The sequence below is a fragment of the Marmota flaviventris genome, chromosome 14 (assembly GCF_047511675.1).
Source record: "Marmota flaviventris isolate mMarFla1 chromosome 14, mMarFla1.hap1, whole genome shotgun sequence".
Taxonomy (NCBI): Eukaryota; Metazoa; Chordata; class Mammalia; order Rodentia; family Sciuridae; genus Marmota; species Marmota flaviventris.
In genome coordinates, this window is record NC_092511.1 from 62,342,156 (window position 1) to 62,368,834 (window position 26,679).

At 48.6% G+C, this 26,679-nt stretch overlaps 4 protein-coding genes across 13 annotated transcripts; 1 reads left to right on the forward strand and 3 right to left on the reverse strand.

The window, feature by feature from the left end:
* Positions 1-628: 628 nt before the first annotated feature.
* Positions 629-3,095, reverse strand: Mrpl53 (mitochondrial ribosomal protein L53). The gene is made up of 3 exons (XM_027943797.3): positions 2,107-3,095; positions 1,905-2,017; positions 629-1,803 (listed from the first exon to the last, which is right to left on the reverse strand). The coding sequence occupies exons 1-3, from the start codon at positions 2,196-2,198 to the stop codon at positions 1,670-1,672; spliced, it is 339 nt and encodes a 112-aa protein (XP_027799598.1). The 5' UTR covers positions 2,199-3,095; the 3' UTR covers positions 629-1,669.
* Ccdc142 (coiled-coil domain containing 142) lies at positions 2,757-10,636 on the reverse strand. Of its 2 annotated transcripts, XM_027943795.3 has the most exons (9): positions 9,543-10,636; positions 9,200-9,286; positions 8,972-9,121; positions 8,710-8,840; positions 8,522-8,635; positions 4,228-4,342; positions 3,859-4,036; positions 3,541-3,740; positions 2,757-3,401 (listed from the first exon to the last, which is right to left on the reverse strand). In XM_027943795.3, the coding sequence occupies exons 1-9, from the start codon at positions 10,600-10,602 to the stop codon at positions 3,145-3,147; spliced, it is 2,292 nt and encodes a 763-aa protein (XP_027799596.3). In that variant the 5' UTR covers positions 10,603-10,636; the 3' UTR covers positions 2,757-3,144. The 2 variants fall into 2 exon arrangements, with proteins under 2 accessions (XP_027799596.3, XP_027799597.3); XM_027943796.3 differs by lacking the exon at positions 9,200-9,286.
* A 117-nt stretch (positions 10,637-10,753) lies between these two features.
* On the forward strand, positions 10,754-18,959 carry Ttc31 (tetratricopeptide repeat domain 31). 9 transcript variants are annotated; one of them, XM_071601749.1, is made up of 13 exons: positions 10,804-10,893; positions 11,068-11,156; positions 14,105-14,249; positions 14,368-14,597; positions 14,773-14,856; positions 15,234-15,290; positions 15,401-15,481; positions 16,030-16,224; positions 16,491-16,542; positions 16,623-16,713; positions 16,804-16,945; positions 17,143-17,253; positions 17,379-18,959. In XM_071601749.1, the coding sequence occupies exons 1-13, from the start codon at positions 10,854-10,856 to the stop codon at positions 17,676-17,678; spliced, it is 1,617 nt and encodes a 538-aa protein (XP_071457850.1). In that variant the 5' UTR covers positions 10,804-10,853; the 3' UTR covers positions 17,679-18,959. The 9 variants fall into 9 exon arrangements, with proteins under 9 accessions (XP_071457855.1, XP_071457857.1, XP_071457850.1 ...); XM_071601750.1 differs by having other exon boundaries at positions 17,143-17,244; XM_071601751.1 differs by having other exon boundaries at positions 17,143-17,244; positions 17,382-18,959.
* A 2,849-nt stretch (positions 18,960-21,808) lies between these two features.
* Positions 21,809-23,492, reverse strand: Lbx2 (ladybird homeobox 2). The gene is made up of 2 exons (XM_027943769.1): positions 23,244-23,492; positions 21,809-22,206 (listed from the first exon to the last, which is right to left on the reverse strand). The coding sequence occupies exons 1-2, from the start codon at positions 23,437-23,439 to the stop codon at positions 21,809-21,811; spliced, it is 594 nt and encodes a 197-aa protein (XP_027799570.1). The 5' UTR covers positions 23,440-23,492.
* Positions 23,493-26,679: the final 3,187 nt, after the last annotated feature.

Genomic DNA, 26,679 nt, shown 5'->3' on the forward strand with positions numbered 1-26,679 from the left:
CCACAGTAAGAAATCATCCACACTGCACCCAAGCTGGCATGGAGGCACATGCCTGTAATCCCATCAAGTCAGGAGGCTGAGGCATGAGGATCAGAAGTTCCAGGCCAGCCTCAGCAATTTAGCAAGGCCCTAAATAACTTAGCAAGATTCTGTCTCCAGAAAAAAAAAAAAGGGGGGGGGGGAACTGAGGAAAAAAGTGTGGGCAGGGAGCTGAGGCTGTGGCTCCGGGGTTAAGAGCCCCTGGGTTCATTCCCTGGTACCAAAAAATAAACAAAGAGAGACCCCCCCTCACCCAAATCATCTATATTGCAACCTAGTACATGCAAACACACACACATTCACAGACACACATCATATATGATTATATGCTTAAAACTAAAATTTCCTAAAAGAAAACCTCCCAATCTATGTGACATACATTTAAAAATTTTATTCCACTTTAAAAAAAAGACTGATGTAATTCCCTAAATTGATTTCATTATGCACACTAATGGGGGTTAATCCAGTATGAAAAACTACTTCAGGTACTCTTTACTGAAGGTAGTGGTGAGCACTAAGCAGTCATGTGCTTTGGGAGAATCAAATTAGCCACAAAAGTGATTAATATAGACCAGGCAGGAGAATGCAATAGTGATACAAGACCTTTTTTCTTTAATATTTTTTAGTTGTAGCTGGACACAATACCTTTGTTTTATTTATTTCACATATGCTAGGCGAGTGTTCTACCACTGAGCCACAACCCCAGCCCCTCAAGAGCTTTTTTAAAATATATTTTTTAGTTGTATATGGACACAATGACTTTTATTTGTATGTGGTACTGAGGATTGAACCCAGTGCCTCACACATGCTAGGCTAGCCCTCTACCACTGAGCCACAACCCCAACCATCAAGAGCTTTTTAGTTATTTATTTCTGGTACTAGAGATTGAACCCAGGGGCACTCTACCATTAAGCTGCATCCTAGTCCTTTGTATTTTTTTTTTTTGAGAAGGGTCTCACTAAATTGCTGAGGCTGGCCTAGAACTTGTGATCCTCCTGCCTCAGCCTCCAGAATCACTGGGGTTACAGGTCTGTTCCACCTCCTGGAATTAATACTGTTTTAGACAAAGAACGTTGATGGCAATTGGAAGAAGCTGGTAGTAAGTAACCTGAATAAAGTGCAGTAATTGGGATTTGAACGAAACAGAAACGTAGGGTTTTACTCCAGAGAGGATAGTTTAAATTATGACAGGGGATGGGTTGCCCTAGGAAGAACACAAAGAAGAAAAAAAAGATGAGGGCAGTATGCCTTTATGTTTAAGAAGCAAGAAAAATCCAAGAGGGGCAGGGGTACCACGAGAAGGTGAATTAAGAGCGACAAAAGCTAATGAGATAGAGAGCTGAGGATTGAGGAAATAGCACGTTTGGTAAACAAGAACAAACGGTATTTTGAGTGATGTAAGAAGCCATATTAAAAAAGGTTAAGCTGTGAGGGTAAGAAAGAAAAAAATTCAAGTTCATTTAAACCTCTTCTCACCCCTATCTTCTCTTGCCCCCCCAACCATTGTAGTGGCAAAGCTCTCCCATCCCACCCTGCTCCGTGGCCCTCCAGATAGTGATTTGAATGATGAAGTCGCGCTTAAGTGTCCTTGTCCCAAGTCAAAATCTGCTTGTTGGTTTCTTTCGCGATGTCACCGTTCAGTACCAGCGCCAGGTTTGTCCCGGCTCCCCGCTGGGTTCCTGGCCCGAACGTGGGAAGCGAAAGCGATGAACATTTCCTGAGCGGTGAGTTGAGCGCCACGCATTATCAGGCGATGCCCGTCTCCTGGGGAGGATTCAAACAAACGAGTCAGGCACTGGGCAACGCAGTGTGGGGCTGAGGATTTCCTGCCTCCCCCTCTAGCCTGTCTCCCATACGAAGCCCACCGAACAGCACGTCCACGCAGGGCTCGGAGCCGTCATGCCTCACGTCTGCAATAACCGTGCAGTTGAGATTGGTGGCGCGGACCTTCTCGCTGCTCACCGCTTGGAGAAAGGTCCTACGGTGGGAAAAACGGCATGAGTGCGGGGCGGAGAGGGCTAGTGGCGGGAAGAAGAAGCATCCCCTCCTCACCAACATTCTTCTCACCTCGTCGACTCCACGTTTTTCTCGAAGGGGCAAAACTGAACCCGAACCTGCTTGACGGATCGCAGCCCGAGCCGAGCCAAGGCCGCCGCCATGGTGACCTTCGCCCCGGAAGGACTCGCGCTGGCGGAAGTGATGCCGCTGAAAGGTTGCGCCGTCCGCAGTCCAGCAAAGTTGATTTCCGATCGCCTGCAGCCTGTTCAGGCTCCAGACTGCTGCCCCAGCTCCGCGGCCAGAGAGTAAGGCAGGGAGGTGGTGGGGATGGCTTCGGCACCGAGTACCGAGGGACCCAAAGCAAGCGGCCACTAATTACTACCTATCGTTAATAGTCCTTTTGTTCCACAGTGAAGACAATAGTGCAAAACCCCTTTGTACAAAAATACATCTGTCTTTTGCAGCATTTCCCCTTCTGTATCCTTATGTACAAGATCTAGATTAATACCATTTTATATTCTGTCTCCTTCCAAGGAGAGGACTCTACCACTGCAGGGATTATCTACTTACCGGAGGTGACCCCCTTCAGGTAACTGAATAACCAAAGCTTTAAATAGGAAGGCCCTACAACCCAGTATTCTTAAATGACTGAAAATAAATATAGTACAGGATAAAACCATCCTTGGGATTGATCCATAGGTAGAAATACGTATTCCACCTTTGAGATTCCCCATGAATAAACTGTTTTATTCGTGTTTCTGGGATTTAAGAGGGCACAGCTTCTAGCATGTTTTCTATTGCTTTTCCTTTCCTTGTACTCTGAGATTCAACCCCTAATCCTCCTCCCACTTCCAGCCCTACAATGTCTTCACTGAGGGGGAACTAGGCCTGACCCTTCCAAGGGTGCTGACCTTCAGGTTTCAGCTTCTGGTTTTGCCCTTCACTCTTGATTGCGGGCACTGGAGTGATCTTGGATTCATAGCTTCTGATTCCAAGCTCTGTGTAGCTTAATGTATGCTCTCTCCCAAGTTCCCAATTCTAGGCTTCTTTAATATGCAGTTCCAAATATCTGGGCTTTTCTAATCAGAGATGGGGAGCTCCTGGTCTTTAGATTTCAGGATTGGTCCCCAGGCACGAAAGAAAGGGCAGTTGCCAACGGGGGTGCTGGTTCAGCCTTAGGGCAAGCCAAGCCTGCTGATTTCCCACCAGGTAAGCCTCAGGGCTAGGTCCTCCTCCCCTTAGGGTGCTTAGCAGCTGATTGGTCTGGGCTGGGGGTGCTCCAGACCGAAGAGGAGGCTCCAAGCTCTCCAGGTTGTTGAGGGTGCTGCTGGGCCATTCTGTGGCCTGGACTTCATTACAAACACCTGGCAAGAAAGAAGTGGAAGGCAGGTGGCTTGTAAAAAGATACTAAAGCAGATCAATGGTGAGTCTGGGCTGTGGGTCACTTAAAACAGTTAGGGAGGGGCTAAGAGAACCTCCGGTTGGGGGTGGGGAGTGACTCACAGCAACAGGGAGGCCTCCGGTGGACTCTAGTCTTGGGCAGGGGCTGCTGTAGTAGACACAGCAGGGCTCCATCTAGCTGCTGGAAGATGCTGAGCATGAACAGAGTCTGCCGAAGCTCCAGGGACAGGCCCCACTGCTCTTCTTCAAGCAACTCCCTGACCACTCCAAAGTCTTGTCTGAGCTGCAGTGCTCCCTGCAGGCTAAATGTCCAGGTACAATGTGACCACCTGACCTTTGTGCCTCTCCAAACTGCTCTATCCCTCCTAAGCCCTCCCTTTTCCCAGTTCCATTCCTCCTACCACAGTTTTTTCTCCCCACCTGAACCGGATCCCATGGGTGAGGATGTGGTCGAGCCAAGCACCTAGGATGGCTGTCAGTGCCTGACCCAAGGCAAGGGCCTGGGCTTGGGGTGATAATCCCTGCAATCCTTGCAATACAGGCTCCAGTACAGTTCGGACTACCAAACCAGCATACTCACTAGGAACATGGGGAAGTTCTGGAGTGAGAGAAGAGAAAGGACAGGATATGAGACTCTGGAATGTTTGTGAAAAAATGTAGGATTTCAGGAAGGAGGGCATAGAAAGTCAAGACAAGGATGGAGATAGTGGTGTGGAAACAGTATTTGGAGAGGTTGGGATACTGTTACCCCCAGGGACCCTAGAAATAGAAGCTGGGATAAAAAGTTACCAGGACAGAGACGAAGCCTCCAGTACCGACCACGTGGCATGTAGAGCTTGAAGCCCTGTGTGGCTTGTTTATGACATTCTTGGAAAAAGAGACTTAGTGACTCTTCAGGCAGGAGCTGCACAGATAAAAAAAAAAAAAAAGTAAAAGAGGCTTATCTGTTAGGGACTTCTCAAATTATGATGTTTCTTTAAATCTGAGGTGTTAACTGGCTGTGGTGTTGCATGCCTATCATCCCAGCTATTCAGGATGCTGAGGCAAAAGAATTGCTAGTTCAAGACCAGCCTGGGCAATTTACTGAGACCCTGTCTCAAAATTAAAAGGGCTGAGGATACAGCTCAGTGGTAAAGCCCATCTTGGTTCAATCCCAGTACTGCAATTTAGTCAATCAATCTGAGGTATTCAACTTGGTGTCCATAAACTCCTAAGATTGTATGCATGATTGTGGCATTTCCAAGGAAAGATCTATAGCTTTCATTAAGTTTTCCAGGAGTCCATGACACAAATTATGAACAACTGCCCTAGGAATACTCTGCTTTCAGCTTTATTCAGTGAATAGAAAGTCTTTGAAGTTAATTTTATTCTGTAGTAACTCTAGGGGAAAAAAGAGAAGACACCTTATTACCACCAGTGTTTGCAAGCACATGCCAGAGAGAGGGATCTCTTTCTTTCTTTTTTTTTTTTTTTTTTTTTTTTGGTGCTGGGGATTGAACCCATGGCCTTGTACATGCAAGGCAAGAACTCTACCAACTGAGCTATCCCTAGCCCATGATCAGTATTTTTGATACCATTTCTCCAGAGTAACATAGCCCACAAAACAAGAAATGACTTATGTGCTGTTTTTTTGTTTTGTTTTTGTGGCTTGTTTGGTAGGTTGTAGTTTTGGAGGAAGAGAAGACAGCAATAAAGAAGGTCTCTGTTTTATAGCCCATTTTGGAAGACAGGTATCCCAAAAAATGCAGTATATGGCAGTTTCTCTGTAAAAATAATGCAGATGCCAGGGAACCTAAAGAGAAGAAAGTAATAGGGGATGGGGAAGGGCCAATGTGACCCAAAGAAAGAGTTTAGAGTTGGACATTATTGTTAGATTTCCAGGCACATCTGACAATAATCTGTACAACTCTAAACTCTTTCTTTCTTCTCCAACAAACCAGATTTCCCCTTCTCTTGAATATCAAGGTAATTGTCCTGTCATCACTGGACATTTGTTAGAAACCTCCACACTCAAAATTCTGAAGAGATACAAGATACACAGTATGAGATCACCCTTGCCCCTTTTGGGACATTACAGTTCATCTAAGGAGAAAACTCATAACACCTGATTCTCTGTCATCCCAGCGCTGTATATGCTGGGGCACCCAGAGGAGATGCCTAGCAGTATAGTCACCAGGCAGAGAAGTGAGGCATACAGTGCTCTGCAGTGTTTGGTCCACATGGTGAACACACTGTCTCTTGTTCCTTTTGCTCTGTTCTTAACCTCATCCAAGAGCTGAACCTTTCTCATATCATATCATGTCTCCCCACCTCCCTTCTATGCAGCCACTATGGCTAGAACAAACTTCTTTCATCATTTTCACTGTTCCTCTTCTCCTGTTACAGTGGCTCCCCATCACTCATGAGATAAACCTTAGATTCATTCAGTGCCCTCCACATAATTTGATGCTAACCTGCTTACTCCTCCAGCCCCACACCCGCTCCCCAACACATAACATGTATATACAGCAGGCTTACACATGTGTGCACGCATGCACACTTGCATACACATAGCACACACAGCCTCTGCTCTGGTCAGACCAACTCTACTACTGCCAAGGATCTATGAACTGTTTCCTCCAGTAACCCCTGCTGCTTTTCTGAGACTGCTCAGCCACCAACTTGTGTCATAGGCCCATGGAACTTTCTATAAAACACATGCCCACCATGGTCTTCCTTCCTCAGGCCTCCCATGACTATCACTATCTGCCCTACTCATAATGAGCCTGCTCTGGGACATAATGAGTTTAAGGAGACAGCGGTATTTTAGATAGAAATGCAAATGCAGATATTGGACTAGAACTCTTTTTTTTTTTTTTTCTTTTGGTACCAGGTATTGAACCCAAGGGCTCTTAACCACTGAGCCACATCCCCAGTCCTTTTTATTTTTAATTTTGAGACAAGGACTCACAAGGTCTCACTAGGTTGCTTATAGCCTTGCTAAATTGCTAAGCCTGGCTTTGAACCTATAATTCTACTGCTGCAGCCTCCTGAGGCCTTTGGGATTACAGGCATTTGCCACCATGCTCAGATGGACTAGAACTCTTAAGAGCCAGAAGAACTATGGGAGTTTATAGCACCAAAACATTAGGTAAGCAGAAATGCAGAAGAAAGGAGTAGAGGGTTAATATGAACTCTGTCCACAGCCATGCCCCTATTCAAGGCAAAGAGGAGAAAATTGAGCAGAAAGAGAAAACAAAAGACAGACATCTTCCATAGTAGGAATAGATAATATATAGAATGGGGCAAAAATAAAATAGAAGAACAATGGTTTTATTGATAAATATAAAAGAAATCCTAGAAGAAACAGTTAAGCATGGACAAAGGTTACCATTCTGAAGTAGGAATCAATGATGAGGACAAATAACGCATTATTTTTTTCATGAGAAGCCTTATACAATATTCTATGGGCTGGGGTTGTGGCTCAGTGGTAGAGTGCTCACCTAGTATGTGTGAGGCACTGGGTTCCATTCTAAGCACCACATATAAATTAATTAATTAATTAAAGGTCCATCAACAACCAAAAAAAATATTTTTAAAAATATTCTATTTCATTTTTCACTTTTTTTTCTTTTTGGTGCTGGGGATTAAACTCAGGACCTCACACATGCTAGGCAAGCACTCAACCACTAAGCTATATCCCTAGCCCTATTTCACTTTTTTAATACTATGGATGTGCATTACTTTAATAAAAATACAAATTAAGCTTTTAAAGAAAGAAGAAACATTGTATTGAACACTGGTAACAAAGGGGAAAGGTACAATCATTTATCCTGATTTTTCTCTGCAAATTATATCTCAGTGGGTATAGTGGCACATGCCTATAATCCCAGTGTTTGGGGAGGCTCAGGCAGGATTCCAAGTTTGAGGCCAGCCTCAGCAACTTAATAAGAACCTAAGCAACTTAGTGAAACCCTGTCTCAAAAATAAAAAGAGTGGGCTGGGCATGGTGGCCTATACTCCCAGTAGCTCAGAAGGCTGAGGCAGGAAGATTGTGAATTCAAAGCCAGCTTCAGCAACTTAGTGAGGCCCTGTCTCTAAAATATTAAAAGGGGGACTGGGGTGGTGGCTTAATGGTAGAGCACTTGCCTGCACATGTGAGCCACTGGGTTCGATCCTTAGCATCACATAAAAATAAATAAATAAAATAATAGCATATGTCTGTCTACAACTAAAAAAAAATATTTAAAAAAATATTAAAAAGGATTAGGATGTGGCTCAGTGGTTAAGTGCCCCAAGGTTTAATCCCTGATACCAAAAATAAATAAATAAATGAAAAATCTAAAAAGCAGGGGATAGGGGCTGGGGATGTGGCTCAAGTGGTAGCATGCTCGCCTAGCATGCGTGAGGCACTGGGTTCGATTCTCAATACCACAAAAAAATAAAATAAAGATTCTGTGTTCACCTAAAACTAAAAAATAAATATTAAAAAAAAAAAAGCAGGGGATACAGCTCAGTGGTAAAGTACCCCTGGATTCAACCCCCCAATACTAAAACAAACAAACAGAAAAACACACACACACACACACACACACATACACACATACACATCCTTCAGGGTAACCAAATCATTAATGAGGACATGTTTGTCTTTATAAAAGTGATCTAATAAATGAGGAAGAAATGAATGAATAAATAAATAAAATTGGAATAGCACCCCTTTGCAACCTCTAATGAAATAATGAGTTTAGGCAATGATGGTCAGTGGCTGTTAACATCAAAAAATGAGAGTCTGACATAATTAGAGAGGGTGGGAGGTATATAAATGAAATAAAATTGACCATGAGTTGATCATTGTTAAAGCCCTTATTGGTGGTAGAAACATGGGAGATCCATTATACTCTTCTCTCTATATTTGTATATGTTTAAATTTTCCATAGTAAGAGAGAAAACTAAAATAATCAATAAATCAATAACAGGTTAGTTTAGTAGACATTCCAAGTTACTGAAATGATCCACTCTGCTCATTCTGTCCACTGTACCCCCCAAGATGTTACAGAATAGGCTCTTAAACTTCTACTGTCAGGGACCCTGTTCTCCTCACCTGCATCTGTGTAGTGAGCTTCTGTATCTCCAAGCCCAGCTGCTGCTCTACCTCCAGGGCTAAGCTTTCCTCTAAGGCCAGGCTGGACAGAGCTTCTGCCTCATGCAAAAGAGGCTTTGGATAGAAAACAGGGAGTGAGAGCACAGCCCAGCCCAGGCTGCTCCCCTCCCCACTCCCTAAACACTCACAGGTAGGTCCTTTTGGATCAGGAGCAGGAAGGAACCTGGGATCCAAGCTGCCAGGTTCTGCTGAGCTCTGTTCAAGAACCAGAGCAAGGTAGTCTGTAAGGTACAGAGTCCCAGGGCGGCAGGTGCAGGACCTAGAAAGGGAGCAGCAGAGTATCTTAGGGGACATGGAGCATCTTTGGGATAAGACAGACTTCAGAACAGACTGAAGGAAAAAGGATATCCTCAACTGTTCTGTTTCCCTGTCTCCAGGCCTTCCTCTCACCTGGAAGGCGGCAATGGATCAATCCTGACCTCAGTTCTTGGAGAGCATCCAAGAGAGGTGGAAAGAGTTGCTGCAACAGTTGAGTAGTATGAGAGAGTGAGGCAGGGCTGTTCTGATCCCTAAGGGTTGATCCCAAGGCCTGGCAAAAACCTGAGGAAAAGAAGATATAGTCTGATGGGGGAGTGGCAACCTGGGACTTGAGTTGCCCCAGTATCCCTCTTTTCTCACCTTGGTCCCAGCTCCAGATAAGAGACTGATGAAGTAGGCTGTGACACAAAGAAGCCAGTTCCTTCTCACACTCCTGAGGCAGGGATGCTAGTGGGAGAAATTACTCTAGAGCCTGAAAACAAGGCCACCCATCCCACAACCCTGCCCACTCAATGATGGATTCTCCAAGACTCAAGAGGAGTGAAAAGCAAGACTTTGCCTTGAAAGCCCTGAAGCTATAGTTAGAACCCTGGGGGTTTCATTCTAAACTGCCTGCTTCTGTTGTCAGACCAGGAGATGAATGAGCAGAGTAGGGAGAAGATACCCCAGCTCTCCCAAAACATGGTCCAGGCCCATCACTCACCCTGACCCAGTGCCTGACTCAGCTGTTGTGCTGCTATCCTGGGGTCCCTCCAGGGTCCCAGATTTAGGTCCAAACTCTGAGCACAGGCTGCCCACAGCAGGGTCCAATATTGGCTCCACAGGGCTCCAGCCCCTCCAAGCCCCAGTTCACTGTTGGCTGAACTCCCTATGAGGCCCAGCAGCCCTGGCAACAGCTCACGCTCCTCATGGCATCGCTCTCGGAGCTGGTCCCGGAAGTCCAATCCCCAGAATGCCTCATCCAGCCGACCTGCCACCTGGCAACCCCGCTCCCAGGTCAGGAGATGGAGCACACGGGTAGGGGAGAAAGGGCACGCTGCCCTTGGGAGGTGGCCCATGGATTTTCTCTGCAGTTTGTGATAGACAGGAAGCTCCAACAACAGTTCAGCGAGTTGGGACGTCAGGCTTAGGCTGGCGGGCGCCCGACCCAGGGAACGAAGCTGCATCTCAATGGCAGCATCCAGGCAGCGGGCCGCTAGTCCGATGGGGCGTGCTAGGAGTAGCGGCTCAGGAATGTCCCGTAGGCCGATTCTCTGAACCGCCTCTCGAGGTGGGTGTAGATGAAAGTTGCGACACAGCTCCGGGAAGGGGCGGATTCCGCTGTCGTGCGTGCGGGGACTCAGGGTCTTTAAGAGGTGCACGGCCGCCTGTAGGTGGCGGGCGCAATCCCGGGCCAGGAGGAGTTGCTCTCGCTCGCGGTGCAACCGCAACAACACAGCCCGGAGACGCTGCAGCGCCAGCGGTATCGGGCCGCCAGCTGCAGGCTCCCGCCTCCAGTCCGCAGCGCCAGCCTCGTGCTCCTCACCCGAGTCGGCCGAGGCCAGCCAGGACTGCTGCCCTCCCGGAGTTCCGCCGGGCCGTGCATCCAGACAGGGAATGCTCCCGGGAACGGGTAGCCCCTGCCTGCCACGATCCTCCCCGCGGCTGGCGCCAGCCCGATTCCCCTCCCATAGCTTCTCCCCAGAGTCCGCGGGTTGCGCCCACAGCTGGGGCAAAGTAGCTAGCGGAGGCAGAAGGCCATCCGAGCGAGAAGCCTGAGCCATGGGCTGCGAGTCGGAAACGAATCTAACGTTTCTCACTTCCCAGCTCCGCCCAACGTCCGCGGTGTTCGGACTCCGCCTCCTACCATGAACCAACTCTCTCATCCCGGACCCGCGGAGACTGTACTCTCTCGCGCTCCGTAATCGACGGCCTCTGCCCCTAATAAAGATGGCGCCTATTCTATCTTACCCCGCCCTTTGCCCGGTATCAAATTCTAGACTGTGTTTCACTTTCGTGTCACTGTTGACGGGAGATGGCGCCGATTCCAAAGACTGTGGGGCGGATCAAGCTAGGTGAGTGGGGTGTGACACGACCACAGGGGGCCCAGGAGCGCAGAGGCAGCCCCACTTGAATCTATTGTGGTCTGGACGGCTTTGGTAGGATTTTATGCTTCAGGAGGAGGGTGGAGGACGCTGGTCCAACAATCCCGAGCTCCCTTGAAGCGGCACTGCCTTCCTTTCCTGTAGACTGCCCTGTGCGTCCTGGATGCCCGCTGGGGGTCGCTGCAGTCCCCAAACTCTACAAGGAATTCGTACCAGAGGACAGCGGAAAAGAGGTAAAAAATACTGCCACCTGCCCCTATGCCTGAGCGCGCGCGCACGCGAACGCGCGTAGGTCCTCTAGTTTACGCCTACTTTCAATCAGCTGTGCTTACACCTACTCTGTGCTGGCGCTGCACCCGGCTCTGGGAGCTTTGGGGAGGAGTAGCTTCCGACGCTGCTCTTGAGGATCTTGGGCAGGAATGGGGCGGATAATCCTACTGTAATGGATGCTCGAAGTTGGCAGAACTGAGAAGACCAGGGTTCCTGAGTTGAGGCTTGGATATGAGTGCCTGAGAAAGATACTGTAGACAGACAGGACAGTGCGAGCAAAGACACTAAAGCAAGGAAAAGCTGAGAGAACGTCACTAAGGTCAGATCGTAGTGGACGGTTGGAGATACAGCAAAGAGTGAGTGGAAAGGCCAAAGGTTTGGATGTCCTTAAGTAGGCCATAGGTTACTAAGAGAAGGATAGGATCAGTTTTTTTCTTTTCTTTTCTTTTTTCTTTGCTGGGGGGGGGGGGGGGTTGTAGCTACTGGGAATTGAACTCAACGGTGTTGGAACTACATCCCCAGACCTTTTTATTTATTTATTTTATTTTCAGACAGGGTCTTGCTAAGTTGTTGAGGGTCTCTGTAAATTGCTGAGGCTGACCTTGAACTGGCAATCCTCCTGCCTCAGCCTCTGCAGTCACTGGGATTACTATGCCACCTTGCCCCTGCTGTTTGCTTTTCTCTAACCCCAATTTTGGTTCATAACAGGAGCTTCTGACTCCGTTGCTTAATCCAGAAATCTGAGAATAATTTTGTACTCCCACTTTCCTTTACCTCACATTTAGGCAGTCACTAAAATCTACTTCTGAAATGTCTTTTGAAACAAACCCTCGCCTCATTTACATTCCTGCTCCCACTGCAGGAAAATTGAAATTTTTTTCAATTTTTAGTTTCAAGGGCTCATTCTGTCTGGCCTGGGCAGTTGTAATGGCCTGCTAAATAAACATTACACCCTTAGATCCATCTTCTTCTTCAGCTCTGTGAACAGTTCACTGCCCAGATCAGGTCCATTCCCATTACTGACAAGATAAAGCCCAGATTCACTGGGTCACACAAGGCTTTTCTGACATAGTCACTGGATTTTCTCCATTGGAATAGCCTACTCAGTGATCTCTTTGCTTACTCAGCACACACTCACTGACCACCAGTTAAGCACCAAACAGTGTGGTAGGTGATGGGAAGACAGCAGTAAACCAAGCAGACAAAAAAATTTTCTATTCATTGATTGAGTTAGACGTATCTAGTAGAGCGCTTGCCTAGCATGTGTGAGGTACTGGGTTCAGTTCTCAGCACTGCATATAAATAAATAAAGGTCCCTCAACAACTAAAAAAGTTTTTAAAAAGAAGTGTCTAGTAGAGGTAGCCAGTCAATAAATAAATAGCATAGTATGTCACATATAAGAAGTGGGGCAAAACAGCAAGAAGAAGGATGGGGAGCACTGAGTGGAGAAAAGAGATGTCTGTTTTTACAAGGAGCCATCAGAAGCCTTCCTAAGAAGGTGACATTTAAGCAGAGATGTAAAGGGAACAAAGGAGTGAGCCATTCACTGGGGAAAGACCATTCCAGACTGAGGAAATAACAAATCCAAAAGCACTGAGATGGGATCTCAGTTGGTGTGTTGTAGGAACTTCAAAGGATATTACTGTGACTGGAGGAGGGTGTCCAAAAAGTAGGAAATTTATAAAGATACTAGGGGGCCAGATCATGTGTGGCCATAGGCTACTTAGTAATATGATAATTCCTATCCTCTGAAGCTTACAATCACTAAGGGAGTGACTATTATCAGAATCATAGGGGGTGGGGACTGGGGGTATCAAACTGTTATCATAATCATGGATGGGAGCACTGAACTCAGTGGTAGAACAAGTGAGGTCCTGGGTTTAATCCCCAGCATTAATTTAAAAAAAAAAAAAAAGTGTGTGGGTCAAGCCTCAAAGAGTGTTTCCTCATTTCGTCAATGAAAAAGAGTACAATAAACTCAAATGAATTCTACAAAATGAAATATCCAGGCAGTGACAGAATCAATAATGCAATGCAAGTAGCTCCGCTCTAGCATAGCTGTTTTTCCAGTTATGTGCTGCCACACCAACTTGCAATATAAATCAATGAAAAATAAGGTTCTAAATTGTATAAAAGACTATGTGGGTACAATTTGGTTGAGAGAGGGCAGAAAAATTGAAGATGAAAGGATCTGAAAAGGCTTTGAGGCGAGATGGAATTTGAACTGCCCCTTCAAGATGAGACAAGATGTGACAAGAAGATCAGAGCCAGCAAGGACTGGAGGCCCTAAGGATAGAGGGAGCCTGGTGGCCAAGGGAGGATGGCAGCTAAGCAGGGAAGATTGCAAGGGAAGGTTGGAAAGCTCAGCCAGCAAGCTTTGGAAGGCTCCAAATCCTAGACCAAGGCCCTAGATTCAGTCCTTCCTACGGTCCTGACAATGTGGGATACTGGAAGTTTTGGAGCAGGAGAGATATCTCTGAGAGCTTTGTTTTGGAGAGAAGCAGATGAGAAGCAGGAGAGGCCAGCTGGGAGCTGCCATGCATATATGTTTTGGCATGAGGTAGCTTTGGGTTGGGTGTCCTGATAGCTATTCACATTCAAGAGTATGATGGGACACAGAGGGAAGACAGGTAAACAGGCTCAATTCCAGGGACATTAGTGTAGCTGGCATAGTGGCAGGTCAGAGGAAGAAGACACTGGATGGTGAAGAAGGTTGGGCTGAAGGCCACGCTCAGCCCCAGGGAATGCAGAATAGCAAGGCGAGGTGATGCATCATGAGAGCCAGGAGCAGCACATTTTCCAGGTGTGAATGGGAGAGAGGTCAGAGCCAAAAGGATTCTTTATGTTGGGTGGTTGGTTTGTGGCTGCCACAGTAGAGTTCAAGCCAGCCAACCCTTTGCTCTCTCCCAGAACTTCCCCCAACACCAGCCTCCCCTCCCCTCCCCCTCCCAGGACGTAGTGGATTTTCTTCGCCAGCTTGTGGAGAGTGATCCCCAGGGCCTGCACCGGATCCATGTGGATGGGAGCAGCAGGCAGTTGCAGCAATGGCATCATGGTGGGGAGTGCAGGCCCAGACCTGGGATCAAGGCTGGAACCCTGGGGTGGGCTGGCCCTCGGGTATGCCCCTCTCTCATGTTCCTCTTTCTTTCCTGTCTCTTTTTCCTTGCTAACAGATTACCCCTTGGACCATTTCTGTGATGAAGGAAACACGACTGGACAGAGTGTCAGGGGCAAGGGGGCTGAGGGACTGGGCACCTACTGTGGTTTCCAAAAGTCCTTCCTATACCCTCCGCAAGGGGCTGAGCCCTTTTCTCAAAGTCCCTCTGCCTCTGCATCCTTCCCCAGTGACTCAGATAGCCTGCTTCAGGTGGCCCTGCCCCAGAAACTCCAGGTGACGGAAGAGGTGAGATTGTCAAGAAGGGGCTTTATGGTCCTTTCAATACATGTATTTCCACCCCTGGATGCTCCCCTAATTTGTACCTTTTAAGGCCCTTCCACACAGCTTGCCTCCCTTTCGCATTCTCTCTCATTTTCCCTGTTTCTTTCTCTTTTTTTGTCACTTGCCCTTCCTCCTTCAGGAAGCCAACCGCCTGGCCGAGGAGCTGGTGGCTGAGGAGGAGCGCATGAAACAAAAAGCAGAGAAGAAACGACGCAAGAAGAAGGTGTCTGCAGGGTGGAAAAAGGGAACCCGGAGGGAATTAGGGAAGGGAAAGAAGCAAACTTTGTGAGAATAGGAAGGAGCTTAAGGTGTCCTGCAGTGGATTCCTTCATCAGGTGGACCTAAGGGGCCCAGGGACTGGAAGGTCTCCTGGAGGCCATCTGGCAAAGCAATTCGAATGGCACAGTACTGCCCTAGTGGAATCTACCTCCTCCTTACAGTGACGTCTCTGGCTAGTGACTCTTTTGTCTTCTTTTAACCTATAATAATAATAATAATAATACCTCATAGAGTTGCAAGGATTAAATGAGATAGTATATGCAAAGCTTAGTCTAGTGTGTGATGTACGGTAAAGGTACATCATCATCATCATCATTACAGCGTCAAAAGGAACGGAAACGACAGGAGCGGTTGGAGCAGGATGGTGGGGAGTCCAAGGTGAGTTCTGCAGGCAGGTGCACAGAGCAGCAAGGGCCAGGAAGCTGGGGGCTGAGAAGGCAGGAGACGCAAGATGATCCCAACTCTGAACTTGCACACCTTTCATCCAGGTGAAGGCTACCTCAGACGGGGATGAGAGCCCCTCAGCCAGCCCCGGGAAACTGGCTCAGGGACAGTGTGGTGAGGAAGAGGTGAGGGCCCCTTTCTATCCTCTTAAACTCTTCTCACCCTCTTCTCCGCTATTCCAGGATTTACTTCATCCTCACCCTGTCCTTAACTTTCCTTTTAAAAATTTAAAAATTTATTTTTAAGAATATTTTTATTTTTAATTGACACATATTCATTGTATATATTTTTGGGGTACAGTGACATTTCAGTACAGGTATGTGATATATAATGATCAGATCAGCATGATTGGCATATCTATTGCCTTGGATATTTATCATTTCTTTGTGTTGGCGACATTCAAAATCCTCTCTATTAGCTGTTTGGAAATATTCTATTAATTGTTATCAACCACAGTTATCTTACTGTGCTGTATAGAGCATTAGAAGTTATTCCTGCTCTCCAGCTGTACCCTGTTCCTATTAACCATCTTCTTTCCATCCCCTTTCCTGAACACCCTTCACAGGCTCTAGTAACCATTATTGTATTCTCTACTTCTATGAGATCAACTCTTTAGCTTCTATATACATTATTTGTCTTTTTTTGTGCCCCTAACTTTTCTTTTTGCCCACAGGACCCACTGGATCTATCTAGCACTTTTGTGTCTCTGGCTTTGCGCAAGGTTGGGGATTGGGCCCCCAGTGCTCACCGAGAGAAGGGAGTGAGCCAGGAGCTCCGTATCAGGGGCCAGGGCACCCAGGAGAAGATGAGCCAAGAGGAAAGGAACCCTTCAAAAGAGGAGAGGCCCAGACAGAGTTGTAAAGTGCAGGTGAGGTGGGCAGGGGAACCAAAATGTTCTGGAAAGGCACAAGATCTCAGGGTTGAAGGGACTATCCACTAGGAGTTCTCTGGCTTTAGGGCCAAGAGACCTGGGGTCAGTCTTCATCACTGTCACTCTGACCCTGGGTAGTTTACTCTGTAGGAAAATAGGACTGGTACTTTTATTACATGTTGATTACAGTATAACTTAATAGAGGAGAAAGATTTGGGAGACTGAGGCATTGAAGTTTGCTTTACTTTGCTTCCCATCCCTAGGCATCTACAGGACTGGTGGCAGCTGCCTTACAGCAGAGCCAGGAATTGGCAAGTAAGATCTTTTCTCTTTCTTCTTACCCCAACCTCTGGTGGTACCCCCATTGGAACCTTCCTACTTTCTCTCTTCCCTAGAGTTGGGTACCAGCTTTGCTCAAAGTGGTTTCTACCATGAGGCTGTGGACCTCTTCACCCAGGCCTTAAAGCTCAATCCCCGGGACCACCGGTAGGTAGGAGCTTGGCCACTGTGCTGGGACATCAGGGTAAGGAAGGGTGTTGAGGACCTGGACCTTTGTCCACTTTTTCTGTTTATCAGGTTATTTGGAAATCGCTCCTTCTGCCATGAGCGGCTGGGTCAGCCAGTGTGGGCCCTGGCTGATGCCCAGGTGGCCCTTACCCTGCAGCCTGGATGGCCCCGGGGCCTCTTCCGCCTGGGCAAGGCCTTGATGGGACTACAGGTAATAGAACTGAGGCTGGAAACAAAGGAGAGATTTGGGTGGGATGAGGTAGGGAATAGGTTTATATTGACCTTTTCTGGAGAAGCTTCTGGTTGCAATACTAGGAGGTGGGGACAGCTTGAGGACGGAATCAGTTTTAAATTCTTGGGACCCCTGACACCTAAATTTTGCCTTTTCTAATCTCTCTGGGACCAAAGCGCTTTAGGGAGGCTGCTGCTGTGTTCCAGGAGACTCTGAGAGGGGGTTCTCAGTTGGATGCAGCCCAGGAGCTACGCTCTTGCCTTCTGCAGCTCGCTCTGGTAAGGGAGGTAGGCTCACTCTCAGGCCAGGTATAACTGGTTGGGACCACAGCACCAAGCAGTGCTACCTTGCATCTCATAGGGCAAGGGACACAGGATGGTGGGGTTATATTCCTCTCTCTCTTCCTTCTCAGCAGGATCATCAGCAAGGGAGAATTTGTGTACCACCTGGATTGACCAGGGCCCCCCAGCAATCTGCCCATTCTGAGCCAGGAGCCTCAGGCCTACTCTCCCTCAGTCATCCTCCAAGCACTGTTCCAAGGTCCCCTGGTCTGGCTCCACCCTTGCATTATCCTCCATATCACCTGAGCCACTCCAATTGGCCTTTCCCTCAGACTCAGAGTAGAAGACCCCACTCTCTTCATCTCCAGGACCCTTCAAAGAACTGGGACATCCTGGGATTTTGGTCCCAGCATCTGCCTCAGGCTAGATGAAAGAAGACCTGTCCCTCATATGGCAAGGCCATGTGGACATCCCAAGGGATTGGGGATACTGTGGGGACAATTCACTGCATGTTTTGAGATGCTGTACTCAAAAGCTGTAGTTGAGGACAATGCTGGCAGTTGTTCTTGCCACTGAAGACCTTCCAATGAGAGAAGGGAGTCCCATATCAACTGAAACATCCTTTCTTTGGTTCTTAAGCAGATGGCTTCTTCTAGGGGTGGTAGGAAAAACAAAATCCACCATTGCCCAAGATAGGAACTATATAGAAGTTCCGGTCTTTAGACTACATAAGAGTCAATAAGGTTGCATCTGGGGCTTGCTCTGCTTCTTGGCTTCATTCACCAGCTAGAACTTTGTGCTCAGGAATGAGGTCAGAGTAATGAATAAGGTTTGAGTCCCACAGTTTAGCTTAATGACATTTACGTCCTCCTCACCCCAGCTCTTGCCCTATCTTTTTAGCTACAACACCCAGTTTACTTCAGTCCCTTGTGTCATTTCCTGTCTACATTGCTATGCACACTCTGACCTCTGCTTTGTCTGATGGTCTTAAACCCACATCCTCCTACTCCTGGAAGATTCTTTAAGGTTTGCATTCAAAATGTCCCTTACTGTCTGATTTCTGGAACTCGCGGGGCCCACACATCTCCACATTCCCTACTGCCAACTCTCCTATTACATGGTTCCCAGGCTGCTGCTACCTTGGGCACTTTTTCCACCCAGCACTAGGCATTGCAATTAGCCTTTCCCCAAGAGTTTCCCCATCAAATGTCCCTGCCCCAAAGATGGCTATAATTCTCTACTTCCTGTGTAAGAAATATGATTTTCTTTTGGCTTCTCTAAGATCCTGGCAGATTCCTTTGGCTGATTCCGTACTGACCCTGCCTAGGACACTTAGCTCATTTAGGTGTGGATCTGCAGTGGGATGGGGGGGTCACTTTTAGCCCTCTTTTCCAAATGTCTTCCCCAGAGGAATCATTTAGTCTTGTTCGACTTGGAGATAGGAGGTATTGAAATTTCACTCTTATACAAGACTTCCTAAAATTTTTTGTTTGTGATTTAAGCCCCTTAAATACTGTGTAGCAGGTTGAAGTCTACCATTACTATGTGGGTCACTTTGGGCAAATCTCCAAATAGTTAAGCCTCAGTTCCCTCATCTATAAAACAGGCAATTCCTACCTCACAGGGCTGCTGTGAGGATTAACAGAGAATAAGAAAATACCACAAAGTGCCTAGTATATACAGGATGCTAAATAAACTATTTTTGCTTATAACTATCCTATATATTTGTGATTCCTACAGTGAAAAGGGAGGAGTAGAAGTGAATCACTGCCTAAATTCATAAAACCCAGAGTTCCTAAGACTGTGGGTCTCCAAGTGTGGTTTTTGGACCAGCAGCATCAGTATTATTCAAGAACTTGTGGCAAATACAAATTTGCAGACCCCAAGCTAGGCCTTCCAAATCAAACTGGAAACCATAGGAGTGGGGGCCAGCAATTTGTGATTCAATATGCCTGCCAGATGATTGTGATGCACACTGTTCTAGGGCTTAGAGAGCAGACATCCATCCAGAGGCCATTTTGGTGGGACAGGTCTGAGTTTTGTTATCCAAGGCTTGAGTAGAAGAGGTGGCAGCACTGGCATTGCTGGAATTAAGAAACCTTATTTGCCTTGGGATTCCTTGGCTTTTCCCTCGGGAGTTGGCAGGTGGTGGTGGGGTGTGGGGAAGGGTAGTTGTTTTTGTTTAAACGGTAATTATATTGCAGTGATGCCTTAAGAAGTCTGTCCATCTAGCTTTCCTGTTTTGGGTTGGGAAGGGAGATCTAGGTACTTCTAAGATTCACAGCCCCTCAAAGCATGGTCACCCACTACTGTGTGGGATTTTAACCTTTAAACTGGGCTAGCTTCTTGCTTTTGTTTGCAAATGTTTCTTCCCAGCTCTCTTAACCTTTTAAAGACTTGAATCTTTAAGCCAAGAGCCACAGGACCCTGACACATTTCCCCACTGTGCCCTATACACACCACTCCTGATTGATAGTGTTCTGACTCAGCAGCCTAAATTCCAAAGTAGTCAGGACTGGAAAGTGGATAACCAACCATGCTGGTTTTTCTGGGTATGGGTCTTGCAGTGTGAAGACTGGGAAAGTGCTGGGCAAACCAAGAAGGGTTGGTCATGGGCTAGAAAGTTTCCAGAGGGACAGTCTTTAGAAAGTGATGAAAGGAATAAGGGAGGAAGGGGAACCAGGGGTGGTATGTGTGTTGTGTATATATTGAGGGGACGACACAGCTGCAGAGAATGTTTCTTAGCAATATAGCAGTGGTCATTTTTTCTGTCCTTGATGCCATCCCCCCCCAGTTGTACAGGTTTGTAAGGTTGTCACTAACTCCTACAGTCCTTGGTCACTGGGGCAATCATACTGATTCCTCTTCTGTGACCACCTCCTCATCCTAGCCCATAAGTCTAGCCCTGAATTCTCTATCTTCTTACCTTCTGCAGTTGCCAGAGATGTACTGCTTTCTTCCAGTCTCTATCAGTCTGATCCATCATACACATATAGCCATATTAGCCTACCCTAAACATTGCTCTCGGGTCTCTCTGGAACCTCCTGGAACCATGTTCTAAGGTACAATGCCTACATTCCCAACTTTGGCCCTTTCTCCTCTCCTGTTTTTGTAAGTTCTTTGCTTCTTCCCATTAGACCTTGTCCTCTTTACAGGGACAGTAGCTGTAGTTGCTGAAAGCATGTGCTCCTGAGTCAGACAAGCACAAAGGTTAGTTAGCTCCACCTGATCATTTACAAACTGCATGACCTGGCCAAGCTCCCTTAAGCTTCTGTGATTCAGTCTCTTTATCCTTAAAATGAAAACAAAAACCTCTGTCCCTGAGGTCATTGTGAGGATTAATCCACGCAAAGCACTTGGAATGGCTCAATGAGGGATAGTTATTTCTGAAAATGCCAGGTCTCCTCCTGCCTTCCAGCCTGTTTACCCTTCCTGGAAAAACTTGTTGGCCTTCCACCTGCAACTGAGGCCTAACACCCTGGCTACCTCCATTAAGCACAGGGAGGATCTGAGGAGGTCCGGTCGACTGAGGAAAAGAGGGAAAGCTGGAAAGAGCCTAAGCATGGTCTCCTGAAGTTTGGCTGGGGTGGCCAAGGGTGGGGAAGCCCTGCAGCTAATAGAGTTTTCTCCTCCCTTCCCCCATCATCCTGCAGGAGGGTGCTTAATAGCCAACAGAATAAATGAGTGTCAAAAATGTCAGCATTGGGGGCTGGGGATATAGTTCAATTGGTAGAGTACTTGCCTCACATGCACAAGGCCCTGGGTTCAATCCCCAGCACACCAATGTCAGCAGTGGGCTGGGATTGTAACCCAGGGAGCACTCGCCTAGCATGTGTGAGGCACTGGGTTCCATCCTCAGCACTACATATAAATAAATAATCTCAACTATACACACACACACACAATGTCAGTATTGCAGCTAGACCGGATTTCCCACCCTGAAAGCCTGGCTACTCCAAGTTCTGCCTGGGGCCAGGCTTTGCCACCCTCTTGAGACCTGGTGGTGCTAAGAACATTTCTGGCACAGGAGGTGCCAGCCTCCCTCTGCAGAACAGAGAGGCCTCCTAGAGTCCTACCACCAAAGGTAGCCTGTAGGAGCATGGTGGGGAGTGTGCTGGCCCAAGCCACAGCCCAAGTCCTACCCACTTTCTTCTTCCCACCCAATGTCTCCTAGGCAGAATGACAAGCATCAGCTCTGAAGAGCGAATCCTGACCTCAGGATTCTTCTTTTGTAAAATGGGCCTAATCACACACCTACCCGATAGGGTTGCCACCTGAGTTAAAGGAAACATCAAGTTTCAAGCGCTGTACACGGTGTCCGCACCATATTTCCCCAATAACCAGCAGATTTTGCTGTTATTGGCTCTGGGCGCCGGGACTGAGGCATCTTGCAGCAAAGCCTCGACTTTATTCTCAACAATGGGAAAGATGGGCGCCTGGATTGTAGGCCAGACAGGCCCAGGTGGACCTCCTCCCTCCACCCGGGAACCCAGACAGGACAAAGAGTGCGGAAGGGAGGAGTCCGGGGCTCCAGAGTTCAGGGCTGTTATCCGGTTTGCCTTCAATCATCCACCTGTATTTCTTCGTCTGATAGGTGGGACCCGGAGTTAGGCCCAACAGGGTAGGGGCTGGAGTTGGGGCCAGGGCTTTGAGAATCGTGAGGCAGCGCCAGGCTGCACAAGACTCCTGGGGACAATGTGCGTAGCGAGGCCACGTCGGCGCGCATCTCCTCCACATCGCGCTTAAGCTTGGCACGGCGGTTTTGAAACCAAGTAACAACCTGTGCGTTGGCCAGGCCGAGTCGCGCAGCCAGTCCGTCGCGCTCTGAAGGTGCCAAATACTTTTGGAAGACGAACCGCCTCTCCAGCTCCAGCACCTGCTGCGCAGTGAAGGCTGTCCGTGACTTGCGTCGTCTGCGGCCGGCAGGGGCCGGGCCCAAGGCGTCTGCAGCGGCCCTGCCTGCAGGGATAGGGCGGGGATCAGTCTCAGGCCGGCGGGAATTAGGTTGTATCCTTGGAGGAAAAGCTGGGAGTGAGATCAGTCCAGTAGGTGGGCGAAAGAGAGGGAGCCAGGAAAGATGGGGACCAGCACCGCGGTACTTACCAAAAACTGCGGAGGTCAGGTTGAGGAGGGGTGTGGGGAGCATAGCGCAGCATGCCACTGGAGTTACCAGAGGCTGAACACTGAGGGCTTGTGAGGGAGGAAGGGGGCTGGAAGGAGGGTGGGACAGGCCCGAGAAATTCTGGTGTAGGATCAGGCCGCCTGAAGTACAGCTTGGAGGCCTTTTGTAGCCCCAGGTTGTGCGGGCTAGCAGATTTGGGGTGACACCAGAGGTAGGTCAGAGCAGTGGTGCCTGTCCCGGGCTGGTGAAGGTAACAGGACCTAGATCGTGCCCTTCCTTAGACTTCTGAGTCGTGTAGGGCACTCAGCTTACACTTACTTTTTCAGTGATACCAACGCCTTCTATGAGAGCCCCAAAGTTTGATAATGGGAGTACAGAAAGCGAGGAAAGTCGGAGTGCGGTGTCCCGCCCCCAACGCCAAGCCAAAGACGTTTGGCTCTTTGCTCCCCCTCATGAAGAGAGTGACTTGGAGCAGAGCTTGGTCTCCTGGAGAGACCCAAGTGTCGCCTCCCCGCGCTTCTGCCTCGTCCAAGCCCTGGCTCATTAGTTTACAGCCTGCGACTCGAGCCTTTTGTCTCCTACTCTCCGGCCTTTCTCTGTCGAGATTACCCCGCCTACTGCGAACCGACCAACGGGTCGCTCAATTCTGGACAGCCTGGCCTTTTGCTGGTGGCTTCCTGGAGCAGCCACAAAGTCTGGGGAACTAACGGAGGAGAGGCGGAAGCCGGGGATTCGAATCCTGATGCACGGACTGAGGGCAAGCGCCGATTAGGGTGACCCGGCCGGGATGAGACGAAGGTTTGAAACCAAGAACCAGGAAAAGAGAAATGAAGAGACAGCCAAGTTGGGGTCCAAGACCTTGCCCGCGTTATACCTTCAAAGGGCTGTGAAGCGCGCCCGTCAAGTCCGCGGAAAGTTTTACTGGTCAGCTCCTCCAGGGCGCACAGCGGCGACGTCGGATCAGGGCAGGATTCTGGAAGCTGTGGCGCAGTGGGTGCTCGGGGGACCATGCGAGGGCCTAGAATGTCTGCGATGCTGAAGGGTATTCGGGGCTGGCGTTCGGAGTTCATGGCCCTCTGGGTTATGGTTGTCCCGCCACCCGCTGCGCTTGGCTCGGCAGTCACCAGGGCCCCAGCACTGGCTCCCAATCCGGGCCCCCTGACTCGGACCCGCCCCCGGCGCAGGGCTTCAGCTTCAGCCAGGTGCCCCTCCTTCTGCGCCCCCACCCTCTCTCCCCAGGGCCCCAGCGGGTCTGGAGCGGGTAGATGTCCCGGCAGCCTTATATCTACAGTGAGGAGAGGCGCGGAGATAAGTAGGCAGAAGAGCCGCCTGCCCGACTAGGGCCTCTCTGCGCTGTGGATCTCTGCGCTGTGGCGCGCAGTCGCGTGTGCACTAAAACTGGGCCTAGTCCCCTAAACTTTGTATGCTGCCGACTCCGCGCCTAGGCGCCGCTCTGGCTCATAAACTTGTGAGCGATAAAAATTGCTTTCCAGGGCCCCAACAGCTGGGAATTTGCAAAGTTTCACAGATGAGGATCCCTGAACTCAGTCTTCTAACCTGGCACCCTTCATCGCCACCAATCCCTGGTAAATGCTCTTAAAATGATCCTGGAGGCTGAAAGTGATTAGTAAGGCACAAGGGGTCAGGGACTCCAGACATGGGACAGGCAGAGCGACTGCAATAGTGGGGATGTCACAAGGAAACAAGGGCAGGTGAGTGGACCCTACCATGGTTTAGAGGCCCAGACTAAGTCAAAACACATGGAACAGCTGGGGGAGTCTTGAGCCTCTGGAGAGACCTGGCAACTCCTGCCTTCAGCCAGTGCTACTCAGGAGCGGTCTTTGCCAGTATTTACTGGTCTCCACTGAGGACCTCCTCTATTGGTCTATCAGTGGATCTTTGTCATTTTATTAAATTTCTATAGTTCAGATGTGTTTTCCTTAGCCTGTAGAGGCTCAGAAACAGCCCAGATGAACAATTGGGGGAGAGGGTGACCAGGATGGAGTCACTCTCAATGGAAGTCTGATTTGAAGGGCAGACTTCTTGGACCCATCAGATGGTGAGATAGACACCCCAGCCAATCCAAGCACAAATTCTGAGGCCTAGTTTATTTATTCCTATTTTTTCAGTGTCCTATTTCTCTTCCACATTTAGTCTGGTCCTGGGCTCATACCGCCACAAACAACCACCCTCCTTCACAGAAAGGCGCTAAGGGACTGCACAGTCCCAGTCCCAGTCCCAGTCCCAGTCCCAGTCCCAGTCCCAGTAGTGGAGTCTTGGCAAGGTTTGGGTTTCTTTCCTATATTCCATCTCAGATAGCTGGAGGCTTCATAGTCCAAAGTCAGAGAACATGCTGATCTGCTGCCAGAGCAGTCAGAAATTAATGTTTTTCTGGTTTTGTGTATGTGTGGGTATGTGGGGGCAGGGGTGTTTGTTCTCGGGCAGTGCCATGAAGAACCAGACACATCTGACCTAGACTATTCATTATGTCACCTTCCCTGTAGACCTCTGAATCTTTTATTAGTTTTGCAAAGTCCCTCTGTCTACCTGTTTATTCCCTGGGGCAGGTAAAGCCTGCAGGTGGGGCTTAGCCATAAAGGCTGGGATCCTCAGCACCTAGGCCAAGGACTCTGACAAGAAAAGGAAGGTACTTTGGTAGTAAGGGTCTTCTTTATAAAGGGCTCCCTACAACTACACTCCCAACCCCCAAACACCCAGTCCTTTACATAGTTCCCTCATGGAGGCCTGGCCTGGGCAACCCACTTGAGGCCTGATGGGCCACTGCTGGGTCAGAGAGCAGAGTTAGGCCACTGTGGAAAGCTGAGCTGCCTCAGGACCTTGTTAATTGCTTGTTAATGGTGGGAGTCAGGGGAGGGGGGGATTCTCCTGCTTCAGGCCTCAGCTCTCAGTACCATCCTTGTGGTTTCATTTAATCTGCAATTAAAGTGGATCCCAGGAGGCAGCGGGAACTGATCTGCAGCATCCGAGGCACGTCACCAAAAGCAGACACTGCATCCTTCACTCATGCATCCACTACATAGCTTTTATATCCATCTCGACCTCTGCTCTCAATTACTTCTGTATGTCTGTGAGGAGTGTGGGGCTCTCTTGATAGGCTTCTGCCTTCCCTCCCCTTCCATCTCTTCTGCCTACCTTCTCTTCTCTGCAGCAGGGCTCAGGTAATGGGATTGAGATCACCAGACACAAGCCTGGGGGAGGTGAGACTAGTAAAGGGAGGATGCCAGGGACAACAGAGGCCCAGCTAAGGTCGGCCAGAGACTAGTATAGACTATTCTGGGGCCACAGAAGGGGGCTTTTCCCCAGTGAAGTGTCTGGAACGCAAGCTGGAAAGAAACTGGATCCGCTGAGGGGGGTAGGAGGAGGGTGAGTGATTAATGAGGGAGATTGAGAGATTAAACCTTGGTTCTGGGTTTGAGGGGGTACTCCACTGTCTCAAAGACTTCCCCAACCCCAGCTGCAAAGCACTGAAGCTCCCTGTTTCTGAGTCATTTCACTGGTCTTCCGGCCATACCTCCCACTACAGTGTGAAATCTTCCTGCCATAAGTCCTTCCCGGGAGAGTCACCAACTGTGTCTTCACTGAAGCCTGGCAGGGTCCCAGAGTTTTGCTTCCCCAGACATTCTCAATCTCTCACATCCTCAGATTCCCCTCATTGTTGCTTCAGACATGTCAGGGTCTTGTACTCCCTCCCCTTGTAGAGATCCTCACATTCTGACCTTTACTCCTTTGAGAAGGCAGCTTATTACCATTTAAGAACACTTTTCAAACACCTCTCTTCATCCATTTTCAGATTTCCCATTCTCGGTTCCCAGCACAACCCCCGGTCCCACTCCCGAAACCTTCACCTCTCACCCAAAGATTCCTCCACCAAGGCGGGTCCAAGATCGCTACCCTCCCCCGCTTTATTGAGGTCTGTTCAATAAAGGACCATTAGTCTCAGGATTGCCCGCTCTGCACATCTGTCTGAATTGAGTGTATAGCGGGTTTGAGAACACCCAGAATAACCTCCCCGGGGCTGTGGACAGGAAGAACACTCTTAGAAATGTGCTTGCCCTCCTCCTCTCTATGTTTAGGGAAAATTATTGAATCGGAGTGAGAGGACAGTGGGATTTTACGAAGGAATATTCAGGCAAGGAAGGTGGAGCGGTGTATCGCACCTTTTCGCAAACTTCTGGGATATTCTCTTTCAGAAAAAAATTACTGCCGAGTCACCCGATCAGATTTAAATTTTTCTTTCCGTGGGCGGCGGGTCTGTGAGGCTTTCTGGCCCGTTCGCTTGCTGGCAAAGA